Source organism: Aquarana catesbeiana, linkage group LG02 (genome assembly GCF_042186555.1).
Source record: "Aquarana catesbeiana isolate 2022-GZ linkage group LG02, ASM4218655v1, whole genome shotgun sequence".
NCBI lineage: Eukaryota > Metazoa > Chordata > Amphibia > Anura > Ranidae > Aquarana > Aquarana catesbeiana.
Window position 1 is genome coordinate 734,344,769 of NC_133325.1, and position 22,611 is coordinate 734,367,379.

The window sequence follows — 22,611 nt, forward strand, 5'->3', positions numbered from 1 at the left end:
TAAATCCTTCTCCTAGACTTTGTGATTAACAACACAATAATATATAAGGTGATCATCCACATTTAAAAAATAACAATAACCCTCTGAAAGTGATTAACATTCTAGATAACCCAATGACCTGAAGTTGGGACATATATCAAAAAATTAAATATATAGATATTGCATAATACCTGTACTACTTTGTGCAACAAGCACTGCTGGTTTATTTTCTGTTTTAAACTACCATAATGGCCTGACTATGTATTTCACAGATAAATGTCTATGTCAATTACTATATGACATAAAAAAATGTGTTAAGGACTTAAGTAATTTCAATGCTGTTTTTGTACATGTATCAAATACTGTAAGTGTGATCAATATTACAAAATAAAAGATACAAATTTAATTTCTAATCCCCTTTAAAATGTTTACAATAACAGACTTTCCAGCAAAACATCATTTTAAGAACACATAGTTACCGGTAATTGTTTCTATAAATAACTTTAGTATGATGAGCCCCTTTGCACATATGTTCTTAATAAAAAGAAATGTCTTTCGCACTTGACATCACTCAGTGTGAAATTGTTCTATTGGGGAATGGGAAACAGAACAAGTAAAATCATTAAAAGAAATCTAGAATTCTCTGGTATCCTCCCACGACACCATTACTGTTTAATTGGCCTCTTAATTGGTCTTGGTGGATAAGTCTGTCTTATGTGGGCAATTAGAAAGTCAGCTTTAAGACACTGAAATGACCATGAATGGCTATACTTTATATTATGATTCAATTGAAATAATAACAATAATAATAATAATAATAAAAATAAAATATAATAATATTAATTGCGAGGAACTACTGATCAGTCCAGGATAATTATTCTACTTATCTCCCGCAGCTTAGTGTACTGAAGTCAGATAATTAGTGGTTCAGGGAAGCAGCATGAAGCCCAGATATCTTTAGCCCCATCATACAATGCAGCAGTTGGGCAGCAGAGAACTGTCTTAGCATTTCACTTTGGAGTATTAGAGAGACCTGTTCTTACTGGCTTCATAATTGCAGGCTTTGTTATAAATGAAATAACAGTCTGGCTGGGGCTGGGAGAGGTCAGTAACAAGTAATAAATTGGATTTCCCTGTCAGTTCAAAACCCGTTCAAGTATCATCTCTTTCTAAAGTCTGGGGTTTATAAGGAGAGGGATATGAAACTACAGTTTTACCCTGGTGGTAAAAATTTGTTTTACAGCACAACTAGAAAATGCACTGCTTTTTAGGTGCTTTGCAGAAAAATTGCATTTTACATTGCCTGGACTTCATTCCGTAAGTTCATCAGGATGGGAGGCCCACTTATATTTGCTAGAAGGCAATGGAAAGTGGCATGTAACTTAAAGGAGGGGTCCATATAAAACAAAGTCATAAGTTTTCTTGCAAAATTGCTTTAAAGTGAACCTTTCAATTTCAAAGCATGTAAGTATTTACATGAAATTCCTGTGAAAATTGGGAGAATTCCGCAAAATTTCACGATTATGGTGAAATGCTTTGAAGTCAAAGGGAAAGCAAACTTATACATAGTTACATAGTAGGTGAGGTTGAAAAAAAAACACAAGTCCATCAAGTCCAACCTATGTGTGTGAGTATATGTCAGTATTACATTGTATATCCTTGTATGTTGCGGTCGTTCAGGTACTTATCTAATATTTTTTTGAAACTATCGATGCCCCCCGCTGAAACCATCGCCTGTGGAAGGGAATTCCACATTCTTGCCGCTCTTACAGTAAAGAACCCTCATGTGTCTTATTAAACTCCCTTCCGCAAAAAAGTTTTATCCCTATTGTGGGGTCACCAGTATGGTATTTGTAAATTTAAATCATATCCCCTCTCAAGTGTCTCTTCTCCAGAGAGAATAAGTTCAGTGCTCGCAACCTTTCTTCATAACGAATATCCTCCAGACCCTTTATTAGCTTTGTTGCCCTTCTTTGTACCCGCTCTATTTCCAGTACATCCTTCCTGAGGACTGGTGCCCAGAACTGGACAGCATACTCCAGGTAAGGCTGGACCAAAGTCTTGTTGAGTGGGAGAATTATCGCTTTATCCCTGGAGTTAACCCCCTTTTTAATGCATGTCATTATTCTGTTTGCTATGTTAGCAGCAGCTTGGCACTAGGTCCCTGAGGTCCTTTTCCATCCTAGATTCCCCCAGAGGTTCACCCCCTAGTGAGTAGATTGCATTCATATTTTTGCCACCCAAATGCATTATTTTACATTTTTCTACATTAAACCTCATTTGTCATGTAATTGCGCACCCCATTAATTTGTTCAGATCTTCTTGCAAGCTTTCCACATCCTACAGAGAAGTTATTGCCCTGCTTAGCTTAGTGTCGTCTGCAAATACACAGATTGAGCTGTTTACCCCATCCTCCAGGTCATTTATGAACAAATTAAACAGGATTGGTCCCAGCACAGAAACCTGGGGGACCCCACTTCCCACCCCTGACCATTCGGAGTATTCCCCATTTATCACCACCCTCTGAACTCGCCCTTGTAGCCAGTTTTCAATCCATGTACTCACCCTATGGTCCATGCCAACAGACCTTACTTTGTACAGTTAACGTTTATGGAGAACTGTGTCAAATGCTTTTGCAAAATCCAGATACACCACATCTACGGCCTTCCTTTATCTAGATGGCAGCTCACCTCCTCATAGAAGGTTAATAGATTGGTTTGTCAAGAATGATTCTTCATAAATCCATGCTGATTACTGCTAATGATACAATTTTCATTACTAAAATCTTGTATATAGTCCCTTATCATCCCCTCCAAGTGCTTGCATACTATTGATGTTAGGCTAACTGGTGCGTAATTCCCAGGGAGGTATTTTGGCCTTTTTTTAAATATTGGTGCTACATTGGCTTTTCTCCAATCAGCTGGTACCATTCCAGTCAGTAGACTGTCAGTAAAAATTAGGAACAATGGTCTGGCAATTACTTGAGTGAGTTCCCTAAGTACCCTTGGATGCAAGCCATCTGGTCCCTGTGATTTATTAATGTTAAGTTTCCCAAGTCTATTTCTAATTCTGTCCTCTGTTAGCCATGAGGGTGCTTCCTGTAATGTGTCATGAGGACAACCACTGCAGTTTTGGTTACTGAAGCCTCCCGATTCCCTCGTGAAGACTGAGGAGAAGAAAATATTCAATACCTTCGCCATCTCCCCAACCTTTGTAACCAGCTGTCCTTCCTCATTCTTTATGGGGCCAATATGGTCTGTCCTCCTTTTTTACTGTTTATATACTTAAAGAATTTATTGCGATTTTTTTTTTGCACTGCTCCGCTATGTATCTATCAAGTTCTATCCTAGCTGCCCTTAATTGCACCCTTACATATCTTGTTGCATTCTTTGTAGAGTCTGAATGCTGATGATGATCCCTTAGCCTTGTATTTTTTTAAGACCTTCTCCTTTGCTTTTATATGCATTTTTACATTAAAGCTAAGCCATCCAGGACTCTTGTTCGTTCTTTTAAATTTATTTCCCAATGGGATGCATTGGCTAATGCCCTTATTTAACATGCTCTTAAAGCAAACCCATCCCTCCTCCATGTTCTTTGTTTCTAAGATTTTACCCCAATTTATATCTTCTAGCAAGGTGCGTAGTTTAGGGAAGTTGGCTCTTTTAAAATTCATTGTCTTTGTGTTCCACTTGTGTTTCCTATTTGTGCGATTTATACTGAAGCCAATTGACCTGTGATCGATGTTTCCTAAATTGCCCCGTATTTCCACATCCGTAATCAGGTCTGTATTGTTGATAATCAGTAGATCTAGTAACGCCTTGTTTCTAGTTGCTTCTACCATCTGACCCATGAAATTGCCCTGCAAGACATTTAGGAACTGGCGAGCCTTAGACACATGCATGGTTCCCTCCCCCCTGTCTATGTCTGGATAATTAAAATCCCCCATTATGATAACACTTCCTATCCTTGCTGCAAATCCAAATTGTGATAGTAGGTCTGTCTCCTCCCTCAGGTTAGGGGGCCTATAGCATACTCCCAGTATTATTTTCCTCTTAGCTTTATGCCTTTGGAGCTCTACCCATAAGGATTCCACCTCCTCCCTATCTCCCTTATTGATGTCATCTCTCACATTCACGTGTACATTATTCTTGATATATAGGCATACCCCTCCCCCTTTTTTCTCCCTTTTTTCTCCCTTTTTTTATCCCACCCTTATGGTGGTTTGAGTTAGCTTTTAAGAGTACAGTGGCCTTTAAATGACTCCTGGAGGTTATGGAAGCTTATTTTAATAATCCTGGATTTGTCAGAAAAAAAACACCCCCTCATCAACCTCAATATTTCAAGTTTCTTTCACAGAAAGGAAAAAAAAACAATGGTAAAATGTAAAATAAAAAAGTCTAAAAATAATGATCAAATACACAAAAAAAGAAACAGAAACACAACACTAAATGAACTAACCTAACTACCCTAGATACTACCCTAAATACCACCCCCTTCTAAATAAAGAAAAAAAATTTTTTTTTTCAAAATAAATCTCACCTAAAAATGCTCAATAAGTGAAAAAGGAGTTTTTTTGTTTGGGCAAAAATTTGCCTAATTCACTCTGCTCATTCAGATTAACCCCTTCCCCTGGATGCTGATGTCTGCAGAGATCAGTGAAATATGACCGTCACAGAAACTGTCATACAAACTGTCACTGACACTGACAGCCTAGCTTCACCTTCACTATGTTATGCAAGAGGCAAGATGGCAGCACCTAGTAAGGCAATAACTGGACCTCTTGGGGCAGACTAAAGCAAAGTATTTGTTTAATAAATATGTACCCATGAAATGGTTATATGCTAAATAATTTATATTGGGCAGCTGACTCTGTAAACATTGGTAAAAGGGAAGGTTGCTTCAAAGCATAGCTTGCAGTAAAATTCACGGCCAGGTTATTAGATCAGGCCTCCGCCATCTGCTGTAAAAATCATCATATATTACATGGACAAAAATGTATCTGTCAGGAAAATGTTTGAATAAATACTTACCTAACCTTTGTGAATTGCAGGGTGTAACATCACTATCCTTTCCAGCAAGATTCCGGGGAACTGTGAGTATCCCAAATCTCAAGAAAAGACACCCCAGCCAGTGCAAGAGTGCCTCTCATGAGATTTTGGGTTCCTTGTGGCTTACAGGATTTCACTTGAAGGAGCATTAAGGTGCATGATGTAACCCTCACCTAGATTAATGCAACCCTGCTTCTCCTCTCAATTTGTCACTTTTTTCTGCTCTCTCTCTCTCTCTCTCTCTCTCTCTCTCCCTACTCCTACTTCCTGCCAAGTCCCCATTCTTTCTCCCCTTTCCTGACTTTATAATAGTAAGCCTACTATACCTCTCTTCCCTCAGCATACCAAATATCACTTAAAATGATTGTAAACACTGTTACATCACTTGTACCTACAGGTAAGCCTATAATAAGGCTTACCTGTAGTACCTATAATAAGGCTTACCCACACGGTTTTGAAGATATTTACCATGTACGCTTGCGCTGACGTCATCAGCGCATGCGCACTGAAGAAACGGCTCAATAGTACTGTTTCTAAAGGGCCTGTGCTATGACCGGCCTTGGTTTACAACCAATTTAATTAATATGTACCATTATCCTAACTTGCTTTACCTCCACCTTTTTACTACAAACACCACCCATACATTGTACTTTAGCCCAGAAACTTTTTCCCCAGACAGCAGTGCCCATGACCATACTTAATGTTTCCCATCAGAACATTTACCCTAATAGAGTTTACCATATGTAGCAACCAGTTTAATTAATCTATTCATATATTTTGGATTTATGTATTTTTAATTTCCAATTGTTTTTGTTTTGTTTTATGCTTGAAGTATATGGCTTGTGCTTGTACGAGTGTGGTGTGTATATGTATACAGCGTCACATCGATACAACAGAAATGGTTCAGCCTCTGGGTTAGGGATAAGTCAGTGGTTCAGTCCAAAACTAGGTTCAGACTGAACTTTGGCTGTTTGGCCATTCAAATGAAATGCCCAAACATTTGCCCTTTCGGTCCTCAATTTGTTGGGACCTGAACATTGTATAAAGAAGTAGTATTTCTACCGCTTCTCTATATGACAGTGTCCCCCTGTCACTGGTTTCTAAGGAAAAACACATGCACCTGCTGCATCCCTAGGAATCACTGACATCAATGAGAATCTCTGCCACAAAAGCAAAAGGGGAAGGGACAGTGCCATCTCTATTCTCACCCTTCCCTAATATAGCAGCAGTACCATTGGGATTGGTTGTGTGTGTCAGGCTGTTTTTTTATTTTTGTTTTTCAGTGGGTTGGCAGGCATTCTGATTGACAATTTATTTACAATGAGGAAGTTTTTGGGGGATTTTATTTTCTTAGTAAACGGTTTGTCAATTGTTTGAGTGTCTTTATTTCTATGTGGTATCTTTTTTTGTGAATGAATAGGGGTACATAACAAGGGGGAGGTGTGGTATCTGGGGACCCCCTATAATTAAAAGGGGCTTCCAGATTCCAATAAGTTCCCTATCCCACTGGGCCAGGGTTGTGGGGAAGAGGCCCTTGTACTCATCAACATGGGAACAAGGTGCTTTTCTGAGGGGGTTCCTCTGGCAAAGCACCACATCATGTTAAGGGCATGTGGCCTGGCATGGTTCAGGAGATGGGGGTGCACACTCGCTCTTCCTTTCCTAGCCATCTAGGCCACATGCCCAGATTGTCTGGTATTGATTTTTAAGGGGACCTCATGCATTTTTTTTTTTTTACATGAAGTCCCATTCAGGTTTTAATTTTTTGAGGTACAACTTAAAATCCATACCTGACTCAATATGACAGGTACGCTTTTTTTTTTTTTTTGGGAGGGGGGGGTTAAACCATTTATTTTTCATGCTTGCTGCAGGATATGCTACAAAATAGTGACATTTACAAAGAAAAAAAAAGATGCAGTGTTAATTGTTGTGTGCCATTGATTTATTTTACAGAAGCCAACAATGAGGCTACATTTGCCGGCCTCTTTAACCACTTAGTGACTGGCCCATTGTAGCTTTATTCCTACAGGGTGGCCGCTCTGCACAGAATCATATATTTATACATGAATCTGCATTTCTGGGTAGGGGGTCATCACAGCACATGCACAGAGCAGTTTGGCACATCCCTACTTCTAGTTAATTTTGGCTCACTCAGGCTTTCAGCCTGTCATCCACAGTCCTGCATACACAGCTACTCCCTGTAGCTGACTCTTCTGAGGAATGGGTAGTCCTGCATACCAGATTAATTGTTCGTTTGTGGGGAAAACAACCGCCTTACAATCAGTCTTACAGCTGCCCACAGGCTACTTGCATGCTAAACTACACTCTATCCATATGATAATATTCATCACAATGTTAAAGCAATCAGTGTGACGAATGCGGATGTCAAACCCCCTTCCCTTCTCATCAACTCATGACAAAGGACTGGCCAATCTCACACCGTACTGTCACTTACGTAATAATGCTACTCTCAGCTGCACCCAGCACCAATGGTGGCCTGTAATGCAGGGTGCAGGGGCACTGCCCCCTATTCATGCTTTCGGTCCCCTAATCTACATGCAGGGTGCCGGCGCTTGGATCCCAATGTTTTTTTTTTTTTGTTTTTTTTTCAGCACGTCATCAAATAGGCTTCAAAAAAGGGTGGGCTCACTCAGTTGTGTGACAATAGCGAATAAATAGTCACTATTGTCACACTGATTCTCCTTCCAGCCAACCAGGAAGCGGGTCCTGAGCCCCATTTTCCTATTGGCCGAAAGGAGAAGCGATTCTTTTGGCCTAGAAGGAGGAAGGAGGAGGGAGGAGACGCAGGGGAAGCCCACCTGACACACCAGCCACCACTGGAAGACGGAGGGGGGACACAGAGGCCAGAACACGGAGGAGACAGAGGGGGGAAGCCTCCATAATGTCAGCTTGGGGGCAGCACAGGGTAAGTAAGCCGGCAACTGTGGGGGGGGGGAGTGTGGGTATGGTGCATGGTGCGGGCCGGAGCGACGGGGGGTCCATGGTCAGGTCTTTATGCCGCCCCTCCTGGACCAATGGAGCACCAGCCGCCACTGCCTGGCACAAAGATTTTCCAGCTTGCGGGACCACAATCTAGGTGCCAGCAGTCTGAGAGCAATTGTCACTGGGTTATGTTAATTAGGCAATTAACCCTTTAAACTTCAAACTGCTACCAGATAGGATTGGCCTATCACCCGTTCACAATATTAGCTAGAACATTAATGAAAAATAAACATCTGTGCACACACTGTCACCACAGACAGGTATGTTCAGAGATTTATCATACAGTAGCACTCTTCAAGAGACAGGGATTCTGTTTGTTTGCATTAATAGATTTAGAGAAAGTTTCAACACTTTTCAAAATAGGCATTAATAATGAAAAGGTCAAAGTGGTGCAAATAAAATATTTACAGAAAAAGGGTGTTACAAAGAAATAAAGAGACCATAAAGCAACATTGAAGAAATAAAGAGGAGTTTGTGCTGTTTCAGCAGATTTCAGTCAATGAGCAAGGTGGAAAATTGGCTCTCATAACTTGACAGGCCTTCAGTTGCTTGATGGTAAACGAGAGTTTCCACAATGTGTTGGTCTTCCCCTTTTCTGTTGTATCCCTTTGATAATCCCCTTTGTGTTGACAGAGGCTGGGATGTCACCGAATTTATGACCAGGTCCCAGACGCAGTTTTCTATAGGTATTCACATCTATGAATACCTACCATTTACAGTTGGCTAGCATGCATATTATGGTCCAGCATGAAATTAGCTTAGAAATGGCCACAAATATGTTAGGTCTCGGATGCCCAGTTCGCCTAGGGGAGGGATTAGGCTGGTTCTGCTCCTGGTGCAAGGTTAACAATGTTTGAGCTCAAAGAGCTACAAATTAACTGAGGGAGATAAATATGTCTATATCCTGGCTGTGCTGTCATGATTTTAGAAGTTATGGAACATACTGGGATGATGGATTCTACCAAGAGACAGATATGTGTTTTGTAAGGATTTCAACTGAGGAATTTATGACCCAATGTCTGTTAACTCTCTTGTCACTCAAGCAGGCAAACTCTGCAGTTTTATGGGCCATGAGATGTGAACTGAAAGAAGGAGGGAGGGGGAGAGAAGAAAAGGTCACTGTGCTTATGCCCTTCACATGACAACATGGCTGTGATGAGCTGAAACATGAACAAAATGGATGTCAAATACAGCTTTTCATGGGCCCATTGCGCACAACCATTTCAATCAGTAAAGAGAAATCTATTTGGATAATATTGGTTTCTGTACATCATTTTTTATGTACTACTTTATTAAATAGGCTCATAAAAGCTTTGTAAGCAAATACATAAATAAATAAATAAAATCGCTCTTTACTATTATTATGTCTGTAGCACAACGAAGTACAGGTGCTCTTAAGGACTACAGCTGTGTAATTTGTATAAGCAGCACTTCTTTTAGTCTAGCAATTCAGAAAGGATGTATTTTGTTGTTTGTTTGAACCAGCATTTATTGTCTAGACTATGTACCTTTCCAAGGTCTAATTACTAATGCTTCCCTTATGATCCTGGCTACATTCTGCATGATGAATGCATGCATGGTGCTTATGTATTCTGTTATCTAGTTATACTTCTACTTCGAAGTGCTGCCTATTGTTTCACAATGGATTCAAGTATCTATTTTAGCTATTCTCTGAATTCATAACAATGCGCTTAAATACCCTGGTGTCGTCGTTTATGCTGCCGATAAATGAAGCAGCATCATGGCTTTTACTGTAATAAAACACACATGTACGCATTGCTATATAGTGGGAACGGAAATTATTCAGACCCCCTTAAATTTTTCACTCTTTGTTATATTGCAGCCATTTGCTAAAATCATTTTTTTTGCTCATTAATGTACACACAGCACCCCATATTGACAGAAAAACACAGAATTGTTGACATTTTTGCAGATTTATTTAAAAAAAATGAAATATCACATGGCCCTAAGTATTCAGACCCTTTGCTCAGTATTAAGTAGAAGCACCCTTTTGATCTAATACAGCCATGAGTCTTTTTGGGAAATATGCAACACATTTTTCACACCTGGATTTGGGGATCCTCTGCCATTCCTCCTTGCAGATCCTCTCCAGTTCTATCAGGTTGGATGGTAAACGTTGGTGGAAGGTAAACCTTTGGCCCAGTCTGAGGTCCTGAGCACTCTGGAGAAGGTTTTTGTACAGGATTTCCCTGTACTTGGCCGTATTCATGTTTCCCTCGATTGCAACCAGTCATCTTGTCCCTGCAGCTGAAAAACACCCCCACAGCATGATGCTACCACCACTATGCTTCACTGTTGGGACTGTATTGGATAGGTGATGAGCAGTGCCTGGTTTTCTCCACACATACCTCTTAGAATTAAGGCCAAAAAGTTCTATCTTGGTCTCATCAGACCAGAGAATCTTATTTCTCACCATCTTGGAGTCTTTCAGGTGTTTTTTAGCAAACTCCATGCAGGCTTTCATGTGTCTTGCACTGAGAAGAGGCTTCCGTCGGGCCACTCTGCCATAAAGCCCCGACTGGTGGAGGGCTGCAGTGATGGTTGACTTTCTACAGCTTTCTCAACATCCCGACTGCATTTCTGGAGCTCAGCCACAGTGATCTTTGGGTTCTTCTTTACCTCTCTCACCAAGGCTCTTCTCCCCCGATAGCTCAGTTTGGCCGGACGGCCAGCTCTAGGTAGGGTTCTTAGGAACCTTAAGTGCAGCAGAAATTTTTTTGTAACCTTGGCCAGATCTGTGCCTTGCCACAATTCTGTCTCTGAGCTCTTCAGGCAGTTCCTTTGACCTCATGATTCTCATTTGCTCTGACATGCACTGTGAGCTGTAAGGTCTTATATAGACAGGTGTGTGGCTTTACTAATCAAGTCCAATCAGTATAATCAAACACAGCTAGACTCAAATGAAGGTGTAGAACCATCTCAAGGATGATCAGAAGAAATGGTCAGCACCTGAGTTAAATATACGAGTGTCACAGCAAAGGGTCTAAATACTTAGGACCATGTGATATTTTAGATTTTCTTCTTTAAAAATCTGCAAAAATGTCAACAATTCTGTGTTTTTCTGTCAATATGGGGTGCTGTGTGTACATTAATGAGGAAAAAGAAATGAACTTAAATGATTTTAGTAAATGGCTGCAATATAACAAAGAGTGAAAAATGTAAGGGGGTGTGAATACTTTCAGTCCCCACTGTATATATATATATTTATCTATATATATATATATATATATATAGATATATATATCTATATATATATATATATAGATATATATATATAGATATATATATCTATATATATCTATATATATCTATATACTATATTACCAAAAGGAATTTGGGATGGGACGCCTGCCTTTACACACACATGAACTTTAATGGCATCCCAGTCTTAGTCCATAGGGTTCCATATTGAGTTGGGCCACCCTTTGCAGCTATAACAGCTTCAGCTCTTCTGGGAAGACTGTCCACAAGGTATAGGAGTGTGTCTATGGGAATATTTGACCATTCTTCCAAAAGCGCATTTGTGAGGTCAGGCACTGATGTTGGATGAGAAGACTTGGCTCATAGTCTCCGCTCTAATTTATCCAAAAGGTTTTCTACTGGGTTGAGGTCAGGACTTTGTGCAGGCCAGTCAAGTTCCTCCATTCCAAACTCGCCCCCCCACCATGTCTTTTTGGACCTTGCTTTGTGCACTAGTGCGCAGTCATGTGGGAATAGGTGCCATTCCATAACTATTCCCACAAAGTTGGGAGCATAACATTTTCCAAAATGTCTTGAAATGCTTACGCCTTAAAAGTTCCCTTTACTGGAACTTAGGGGCCAAGCCCAACCCCTGAAAAACAACCCCACCCCATAATCCCCCCTCCACCTTGCACAAAGCAAGATCCATAAAGACATAAATGAGCGAGACTGGGGTGGAGGAACTTGACTGGCCTGCACAGAGTAATGACCTTAACTCAATAGAACATCTTTGGGATGAATTAATGCGGAGACTGCAACCCAGGCCTTCTCGTCCACGTCAGAGCCTGACCTAAAAAATGCGCTTCTGGAAGAGTGGTCAAACATTCCCAAAGACACACGCTTAAACCTTGTAGACAACCTTCCCAGAAGAGTTGAAGCTGTTATAGCTGCAAAGGGTGGGTCAACTCAATATTGAACCCTACGGACTAAGACTGGGATGCCTCAAAAGTTCATGTGCGTAAAGGCAGGCACCCCAATACTTTTGGTAATATAGTGTATAGATACAGTATATATATATATATATATATATATATATATATATATATATATATATACATATACATATATATATATATGCATTTAGGCATCTAGATGTGGTGAAGATGACTCGCTGAAGTTCAAACCGAGCATCAGAATGGGGAAAAAAGGGCAGTTAGGTGACTTTGAACGTGGCATGGTTAACAGGTCAGATCTACTAGGATTTTCACATACAACCATCTCTAGGGTTTACAGAGAATGGTCCGAAAAAGAGAAAATTACCAGTGAGCGGCAGTTGTGTGGACGAAAATGCCTTGTTGACGTCAGAGGTCAGAGGAGAATGGGCTCACCAAAATTGGACAATAAAGGATCGGAAATACGTTGCCTGGTCTGATGAGTCTCAATTTTAGCTGCGACATTCAGATGGTAGAGTCAGAATTTGGCATAAACAACTTAAAAGCATGGATCCATCCTGCCTTGTATCAACAGTTCAGGCTGGCGGTGGTGATGTAATGGTTGTGGGGGATATTTTCTTGGCACACTTTGGCCCCTTTGACCTACCTGAGTATTGTTGCTGACCATGTCCGTTCCTTTATGACTACAGTGTACCCATCTTCTGATGGCTACTTCCAGCAGAATAATGCACCATGTCACAAAGCTCAAATCATCTCAAACTGGTTTCTTGAGTATGACAATGAGGTCAGTGTACTATAATGACTACCAGATCTCAATCCAATAAAGCACCTTTGGGAGGTGGTAGAACAGGAGATTTGCATTATGGGTGTGCAGCCAACAAATCTGCAGCAACTGCGTGATGCTGTCATGTCAATATGTACCAAAATCTCTGAGGAATGTTTCTGACACCTTGTTGAATCTATGCCACAAAGAATTAGTGCAGTTCTGAAGGCAAAAGGGAGTCTAACCCAGTACTAGCAAGGATTACCTAGAAAAGTGGCCGTTGAGTGTATATATAAACAGATAATTACTAAATTAAAAACAGGTTAAACTCTGCAAGAGAGAGAAACACAGGGGCGAGCTTCACAGTAACTGATCACTGTGATAGCCAATCAGAGGCTACCACAGCGATCAGGTGACCCAGAACTGAGACCCTGGTCTCTGGACACAGCATGCTCCGAGCACAAGGACAGATACACAAGTACTGAGTACTGTCGGCAACAAGTGGTTAAACAGGTGTGTGCTTGATGTGATATACGTAAAGAGACAGCACAAGCCATTACTGTACAGAAGCCATGTTTACTGAAAAGACCCAGCAGGAACAGGAAACACCACACAGAAAGAAGTACAACAGAGATGCACCATAGAGTTGCATTTAAAGAAATTTATCATCCATAACATCTCCCCCTTTTAGTGTTAATACATGAACATTGTGAAATTCAAAAGAGACACAGCAATAACACATTCTATAGGTTAAGTCTCATAGGTGGTTTTGAACATCTACCACTACAGGTGAAGACTGGCCCTTTTTCAAGGATTCCTTTAGACCTCTCTGAAGTTACTGGGCTCCTCTCATCACATACTGGCATGCTCTGCTCTTGACAGCTATCGGGTATACTTGCTTGCTCAGAACTGTCATTGCTATTGGTATGAGGCATTGCCTCTGTACATGCCTCACTGTCAATGGGTTAGTATGTCCTTGTGATGCTGGGTGAGTCCGATCTATCAACAGGATACTGAGATTCAGACTTCTCTGCCACTCTCAAATCCACTCAATTGCGGCGATAGAGAGTTCCTTCAACGTCCATAAGATAGGAGCGTGGTGCAACCTTTTGCAGACAGGTACCTATTCTCCAATGGCCTGTTAGATCCCCAGGTAATGGATTCGTACGGATTCATTCCCCAATATTCAATTCTGTCAAATCTCTGGCCGAAGTGTAATATTGTGCCTTTGACACTTGTCTCTTAATCCTTAACTTTTCTGTAACACCTTGTATGACAGAGGGTTCAAGCAGCCTATGTGCTACTGGTAAGGAGGTCTTTAATCTCCTTGACATCAGTCTTTGTGCCGGACTACTATCCATGCCTTCAGTCGGAGCGTTTCTCCAATGTAAAATGACCTTCTATGGGTCTTTACCATCACTTGTAGGATTTGTAGGCTTGCAAACTGAGGGCTATTGTCGGAGATCACTGTATCTGGTTGGCCATGACGTGCAATATGAGCCTGCACCTCTTAATTGTAACTTCAGTGGATAAGTCGGGAAGAAGGTCTATTTCCCAGAAGTCTGAATAATGATCGACTAATAGCAGTTATTCCTTGCCTGCATAGTTAGTAATTTGCCTGCATAATAAGTCCATACTGATAATCTGCCACGGACGTGTGGGTATCTCATGTGACATCATGGTTTCTTTTTGTTGTAAGTGGGCATATTCATTGCAGGTGGGACAATTACTGACAAAGTCTTTGATTTCGCCATGCATGTTGGGCCAGTAAAGAGTATCATGAGCTTGTCTGTAGCATGCTTCACCACCAATATGGCTGGAGTGTATGCGTAATAACATCTCTGCTCTCAGTGACTTCGGCATGATGACCCTTGGACCTTTGTACAAGATACCGTTTTGTATGCTGATCTCATCTCTAAAGGACCAGTATTCCCTTACAATTCCTGGTACTGCCTCTTTTTCATCTGACCACCCACTCAAAACAATAGACTTCAAAGTTTGTAAAGTTGCATCACTGTTATGCCCCGTACACACGGTCGGACATTGATCGGACATTCCGATAACAAAATCCATTGACTTTTTCTGACGGATGTTGGCTCAAACTTGTCAAAGTTGTCGGAAAATCCGATCGTTCTGAACGCGGTGACGTAAGACACGTACGTCAGGACTATAAACGGGGCAATAGCCAATTGCTTTTGTCTCTTAATTTATTCTGAGCATGCGTGGCACTTTGTCCGTCGGATTTGTCTACACACGATCGGAATTTAAAGGATCAGATATGTCCATGGAAACAGACTTCTTCCACCATGAACTGCAATTTCTTTACACTAATGCCGTGTACATACGGTCGGACTTTTCGACCGGACTTGTGCGACGGACGCCGACGGACCAAAATCCGGCGGACAATTCGATCTTGTGTGGGCTTCACCGGAGCTTCAGCTGACTTTTCCAGTCGCAAATCTGACGGACTTTAGATTTGGAACATGCTTCAAATCTTTACGTCGTAACTCCACCAGACCCAGAAATCCGCTCGTCTGTATGCTAGTCCGATGGACAAAAACCCATGTTAGGGCATCTATTGGCTACTGGCTATCAACTTCCTTATTTTAGTCTGGTGTACGTCATCACGTATGAATCCGTCGGACTTTGGTGTGATCGTGTGTAGGCAAGTCCGGTCATTAGAAAATCTGTTGAAAGTCCGCCAGAAGTCCGTCGAAAGTCTGTTGGACGGGCTGTCGAACTTTTGTAGCTGAAAAGTCTGACCGCGTGTAAGCGGCATAAGCCTCAGCATCACCTGCCTACAACGATCAAGTAGCGCAATTAACTTTTCATCATGGTCATGCTCAGCCTCCTTATCTGTATTACCACAGCCAACTATAAGAATGTCATCAGCTATTGGCTCAATTCCATGAAAACCACCTAATAGTTCATGCTGTTTTTGCTGGTATACCTCAGGTGCTACAGAGACTCCAAATGATAGTATGAGCAATCTCTTTCTGCCCCAAGGAGTCCAGAACGTGGTCATGTAGCTACTCTTTTCATCCAGCTTGCACTGTAAAAAGGCATCTCTAGCATCAACAAGTGTGAAGACACGTGCTTTAGGTAGTTTGTGCAAATTATCATCGAGTGTTGGCATTAAGTAGTGTGACCGTTTCAGGGCCATATTCAGAAACTTGGGATCAATGCATATTCTGATCTTCTCAGGCTTTCTGATAACAACCATGTTACTGATCCAATCTGTAGGCTCTGATACTGAAGTTAGATGTCCCTCAGCTTCATATTTATCTAGCTGAGCTTTAACCTGTGGCTTAATGGCGATAGGCACATTGCGTGGGGCACATTGTACAGGTGGAATGGTAGGATCAAGTTCAAAACGAACCTCTCCTGGAACAAAGACTATCGGGCCCTCAAACACCTTACTGTAGGCGTGAAGAATTTGCTGTTTTGTCAGTGGCCTAGTCAGAGATTTTGCAGGCTGATTATCAACATTGTGTAGCTCAGCAGGAATGCTGAACAGCATCTGTTCAAGGCGCTCACATGTTGAACCCGATAATATCGGTTTCTGATCGGCGTCAACAATTTCAAAGTTCAGTTTGTGTATACAATCACGTATGCTGCATTTTGTTTGGAGTAGCCCCAATGATTCCAACTTTAGTTTGGTGCAACTAGGCTGAAGGGGTGCTCTGGGTGCCAGTTTCATTTTGTCCCTTATACTCATGACATCACATGTTGCACCCGAGTCCAGCTGGCAGGGTTTTTATTATATCTGAGGTTTACAAACCATTTTTGCCCTTTGTGTTTACAGCACCAATACATTCTGAGGAGTAAACCATACCAGAGCTAAGCAGGTGTGCGTCCTCCGGATCTGACATTTCCTCAATTGTGTGCAGCTTCCATTTTACTGGAGAGACACACTCTTGCAAAGCAATTTGGTTTACCACATGCAGTACAGATTTTCCAATATGCAGGACACTTTTTTTCTCTTGTACATGCACATTGCCGCAATACTTGCATGATGCAGGCTTCATCCCAGGTGAATTGTGTAGGTGACCCTTTGTGCTGAAACTTATGCTGGTGGTTTTTGAAGCTTTGCTGTTGTTTAGAGGCTGCATTGATATTATCAATCAGTTTATCCTGCTCCATAGCTTTCATATGTTTGTCAGTAAGTTCTGCAGTGCGATATATCTCAATTGCTGTTTGTAGATCTAAATCATGTTTCCTCAATAGGTGGCGGCGTGTGCTTTCACTGGTGATACCCAAAACTATTTTATCACAAATAAGTTTATCTCTCAGAGAGCCATACTCACAGCTTGCAGCTTTTTCTCTTAGCCGTGTGACAAACCTGTCTATTGATTCACAGTCTTCTTGTTTACAGCAGCCAAATATATATTTTTTATATATGTCATTTTTAGAGGGTCTGAAGAAAGCTTCTAATGCATCCAGAATGGTTTTGTTGTCACTCTTTTGCTCCTCTGTGAGGTTCAGATTTTGCTTGTAAACATGGAGGCATTCACTGTCCATCGCCCTCCTCAGTGTGGCTGCTTGCACTGCTGCAGACTTCTCATTTAACCCTGTGGCTAGGAACTAGTCTTCAAACTCTGCCCTGAAATTGTCCCAGTTACTGATGACATCTCCACTCACTTTCATTGCCTCAGGAAGTGGAATGCTGTTAGCTGCCATGATGCTGTTTTCCTTGCTGCAAATACTCAGCATCCAGGACAGGACTGCAATTGTTAGGAGGCACAATCAGTTCTAAGAACACTCACATCAAGGCTAGCAGGCTCACAGCATCAAGTGTGTAGAAAGAGCATGGATCCAGAAACCTTCCGACATCATGTTTGATGTGATATATGTAAAGAGACAGCACAAGCCATTACTGTACAGAAGCCATGTTTACTGAAAAGACCCAGCAGGAAAAGGAAACACCACACAGGAAGAAGTACAAAAGAGATGCACCATAGAGTTGCATTTAAAGAAACATATCATCCATAACAGTGGGCGCACAACAGCCATAATGTCATTGCCTGTTGGAGAACTGTGTAGGGAAAGATAATTTTTTTTTTTTTTTTAATCTTGGCATTAGTACATGGTCCCCCAGTGATTAGCTCCCAATGCTCCTTTGACAATAGTTGATCTTTTGACAATAGGAGCCAGAGCAGCAAGCGGCTGCAAGTTGTGTGCAGAGAGTTTGTGAGAAGATTGTCTAGAGGATACAGACAGACAAGGGCTTAAAGAATAAGGCTAGAGCAGTAGTGCTGAATGTGTAAACCAAGAGGCTGAATGTCATTTATTTATTTGATGAAAGACCAATGCTGAAAACCCCTGCAAGGGAGGCTCATTGATTTTTAATTTCTGGAACTGTGTTGAACTTTGTTTTAATAAAACTGGTCAAGAAAAGTTCTCACACCGGTCATATCAAATATTTCACTTTCACTATAGTTCAGGAGATTGTGTACAATCCCCTTGTCATGTTTGACTGATAATTTACATTGCTATGCTAAATGATAAATGACTGCTTGCAATATTCTTGTCTATATAATTAGTGATTGATTCTTACCTCTTTTTGCCTTTAGTGATCAAAAATCTATTACCTTTTATGAATTTGGCCTGTGTCTGTGGCTGGCCTTGGTTTTTGACAAGTTTCCCTTCCATGCAAGTGTCTGTATCAGTTGACTAATACTTCCCTGCCTCATCTCCCTATCAATTTAGCTTATGGGGAAGTCTCAGACAGGGGTCGATGGCAGCCACCATGTTTCTTTTCTGAGTGTTTCTTTAAGGAGTGTTGTAGCAGTTTCAACACAGCAGTTTAAAGAGGAAGTAAAGCCTCTTAAAAAAAAAAATACACCCTGCAAGGCAAAGGCATAATGAGCTAGTATGCATAGCATACTAGCTCATTATGACTTACTTACCTAAGATCGAAGCCCCGGCATCGGCCCTCATTCACCTCCTCTAACGCTGCCATCTATCCCGGAGTGACTTCCGGGTAATGCGGCTCCTGCGCTGTGACTGGCCGGAGCCGCAATGACGTCACTCCGCATGATCGTCGTTAGAAACGGCACGCTAAGTGCGCCTGCGCCCGATGTCTACGGCGCATGCGCTATAGACATCGGTGCCGCTATTCCTGCAAATATCTCCTAAACCTTTTGGGAGGTTTGGGAGATATTTCTTGCACCTACAGGTAAGCCTTAATCTAAGCTTACCTGTAAGTTAAAGTGGTTGTAATGGGTTTACAACCACTTTAACTAATGCAGGATAACTGAAGCAATATGAAGAATCAACAAGAACTCTGATCCACTCTGGAAAGACGGAAAGCAAACCAACATTGATATTTCACTTCCTATGAAGTATCCTACTCTCTTCCCACTAATATGTCCCCTCTACTCTTCCTTCCCACATTAGTGTTCTCTGTCCCCAAATTGTCCTTACTTTACCCCTCCTCTCTACCCCACAGCTTAGACATCGCATACTAGCACATTATGAAAGACTATGAAAGACTTATTGAAAAAGTGAAGCCTTGCAGCAGTGCACTGACAGTGCTTTCATTTCCCCCGGCATTTCTTCTGGGTTTGTGGGCTCCGGTCGTTTAAATAGACTGAGCCATGTTGGCGTCACTCCCACGCATATGCACAGACGTCGCGGCAGGGAGCTCTGAAGAGACAGGATGTGTATGCCACCCCTTCAGAAGTCAGAGACAGTGAATATCTACTAAATGGTATTCCTTGAACATATAGGTAAACTTTATCATAAGCTTACCTGTAGGTACAAGTGTTCAAGTGGTGTTTAATACTGCTTTAACCACTTGCCGACCAGCCACCGTCGTTATACGGCGGCAGATCAGCATGTTCCCACACATAACCATAGGTGAACGTCGGCTCCTTTAAGAAACCGTAGCAGGCGCGTGCCCGCTGTATGGCGAGGGACCCGATGCGCATGGCCAGCAGCCACGATGTCCGCCAGCTACTCGCGGTCGCAGGAATGAGAGCCAGAACAGGGATCTATCAATGTAAACAGACAGATCCCCATTCTGACAGGGGAGTTAGAGAGTGATCTGCTGTTCCTAGTGATTAGGAACAGCGATCATTCTCCTCCTCCAGTCAGCCCAGCCCCCATACACTTAGAAACACTCCCAGGGAACACACTTAACCCCTTGATCGCCCCTAGTTTTAACCTCTTCCTGGCCAGTGACATTTATACAGTAATCGGTGGCTATTTTTAGCTCTGATCACTGTATAAATGTCAATGGTCCCAAAAAAGTGTCAAAAGTGTCCGATCTGTCTGCCGCAATGTCGTAGTCCAGCTAAAAACCACAGATCATCACCATTACTAGTAAAAAAAAAAAATTATAAAAATGCCATAAATCGATCCCCTATTTTGTAGACTCTATAACTTTTGCGCAAACCAATCAATATATGCTTTTTGGGATTTTTTTTTACCAAAAATATGTAGAAGAAAAGATATTGTACTAAAGTGATAAAGAAATTCGTTTTTTTACATTTTTTGGGGGGATATTTATTGAAGCAAAAAGTAAATCATATTTTTTTTTCAAAATTGTTGCTCTTTTTTTGTTTATAGCCACAGAGGTGATCAAATACCACCAAAAGAAAGCTCTATTTGTGGGGGAAAAAAGGATGTCAAATTTGTTTGGGTGCAATATCGCACAGCCGTGCAATTGTTAGTTAAAGCGATGAAGTGATGTATCGCAAAAAATGTCCTGGTCATTAAAGTGGGGGAAAATCTTCTGGTCTTTACGTGGTTAAAGCAATTAAATACAAAGTAAACATTACCTTCAGTGATGTCCGTTATCTAGTGATTTTTTTTTTTTTTTACCTTACTAAAATTGGCTTTTACAAATCCAAGTATAGAGCAGCTGATGGGTCCTACAGTGACGAGAAATCAAAGAAACAGCATTTTGTTGTCAATGTTTCAAAAGAGCTCAGTCTATCTTTCTCAGGACTAAGCTCCATTAAAACATTGACAACTAAATGCTGTTGCTTTAGTTTATTTCCTCTGAAAAACCCATTAGTGCACCTAAACCTCTTTTTTTTTTTTGTATGGCTATCCCCTTGTGGATGAGTACCTGAGCATTTACCTCACACACAAAGTGCAATGGCTACTCTTTGGGGCTGTTTAAAGTTTTCTTTTAAAAAGAAATGTTTATAAAGTACACCAGTGTCCAACCAGCACAAATAGTAATCACATATACTGTATGTTCTCCATAATCATATAAATGACAAACAATTTCTATTTTTGCATTATCGCATTATTGCTTTTGGCCTATTGTTTATTATCCTGTAAAAAATCGAATGGCTCATATTTATAATCCTTGCATATTCCTAAAAGAAGGTATTGATTAGCACTTGAAGTTTGAATTTTCAATAGTAAGATTAATAAGCAGCGTTTTTAGAGTAGAATTTTGCAGGTCTTGTATCTATGGCTTTTTTTGCAGATATTTGCAGAAGAATGTTTAGGCTGTAAAATCTCAACAACTCATTGATATGAACTTACTATTATACCAAAGAGGAAGAGTGGGAAAAAATATGTAGAAGTTATGATATGAAAAAATATTTATATATACATTACATTAATATTTACTTAGTATGGGGTGTTTATGTGAGGGTATTGGTACTATTTATAAGCAGCCTAAAATCATGTATTAACATATGTCTAACAGGTACATATATTTTAAATTCCCCCATGCTAAATTTTAAAATACATCACTGTCACAAAATTTGTTCCAATACATTTTAAAGTATGCAGTCAGAAAACTGAACAAAATAACAGAAAATAAATGTATAAAATGTGGCACAAATTTTAGAGTTTTTTTCTTTTGTTTTCTTTTTTGGTTTCTTTTTATTATCTCATGGATCGTGATCTATAGAATTAACAGGTTTGCACAGTTCAGAACAATTTTTGTGTAACAGTAAATGAATTCCACACAACAATGGTGACACATCAAGGACAACAATACGCTTTTCTTATATAGAGCAGTGGGGATTACTTACCCTAAACCCAACTGATGACAAATATTATTGGAAATCTCTTCATTCCAGAGATCAAAACATGCTATATACCATTGGTTGTCAACTTTGAACTCAACTAAGCCACTTGAACTGCTGTTGGATATACGCACTATAAAAAAAAATAGAAAGTTTATTTTTTTACTTACGTGTATGAGAAAAAAATTACTATATACATTTTTGTTACTGCATTTCTAGTTTCTTTGCTACTGCCTAGTACCCCAAGAGTATATGTTTTCATTATAATTCTTTAAAGCTCATGTCTTCCTCTGTAACAGATTTGGACTGGGCTAGCAATCTGTTCATTTATAATAAAGTTACCCAACTTGACCTATGCTTACAAAGCAGCTTTCAGGGGTATATAGAGCTATGTCAGTTTTTGCTAGATGTTGGAGATGTAATGTGAATGTAAACCTCAACAATTAACTTCTCTTATTTGCTCCTTTTTGATCTGTTATATACAGAGGAAGGCATTGTTTGTATATTTGTTTAAAGCGGGGGTTCATCCACACCGCCAAAAAAAAAAAAATATTAAAAGCCAGCAGCTACAAATACTGCAGCTGCTGACTTTTAATACATGGCCACTTACCTGTCCCAGGGTCCAGCGATGTCGGCAGGGGATGCCGAGAACCCCCTCGGTTCTCGGC

At 40.8% G+C, this 22,611-nt stretch overlaps 1 protein-coding gene across 1 annotated transcript in view; it reads right to left on the reverse strand.

Moving 5' to 3' along the window:
* TMPRSS15 (transmembrane serine protease 15) overlaps nt 1–22,611 on the reverse strand; it is a 615,681-nt gene that overhangs the window by 177,929 nt on the left and 415,141 nt on the right. The window contains exon 18 of the mRNA XM_073617070.1: nt 21,950–22,076. Within this exon, the coding sequence (XP_073473171.1) occupies nt 21,950–22,076 (127 nt within the window). The remainder of the gene's footprint in view (nt 1–21,949; nt 22,077–22,611) is intronic.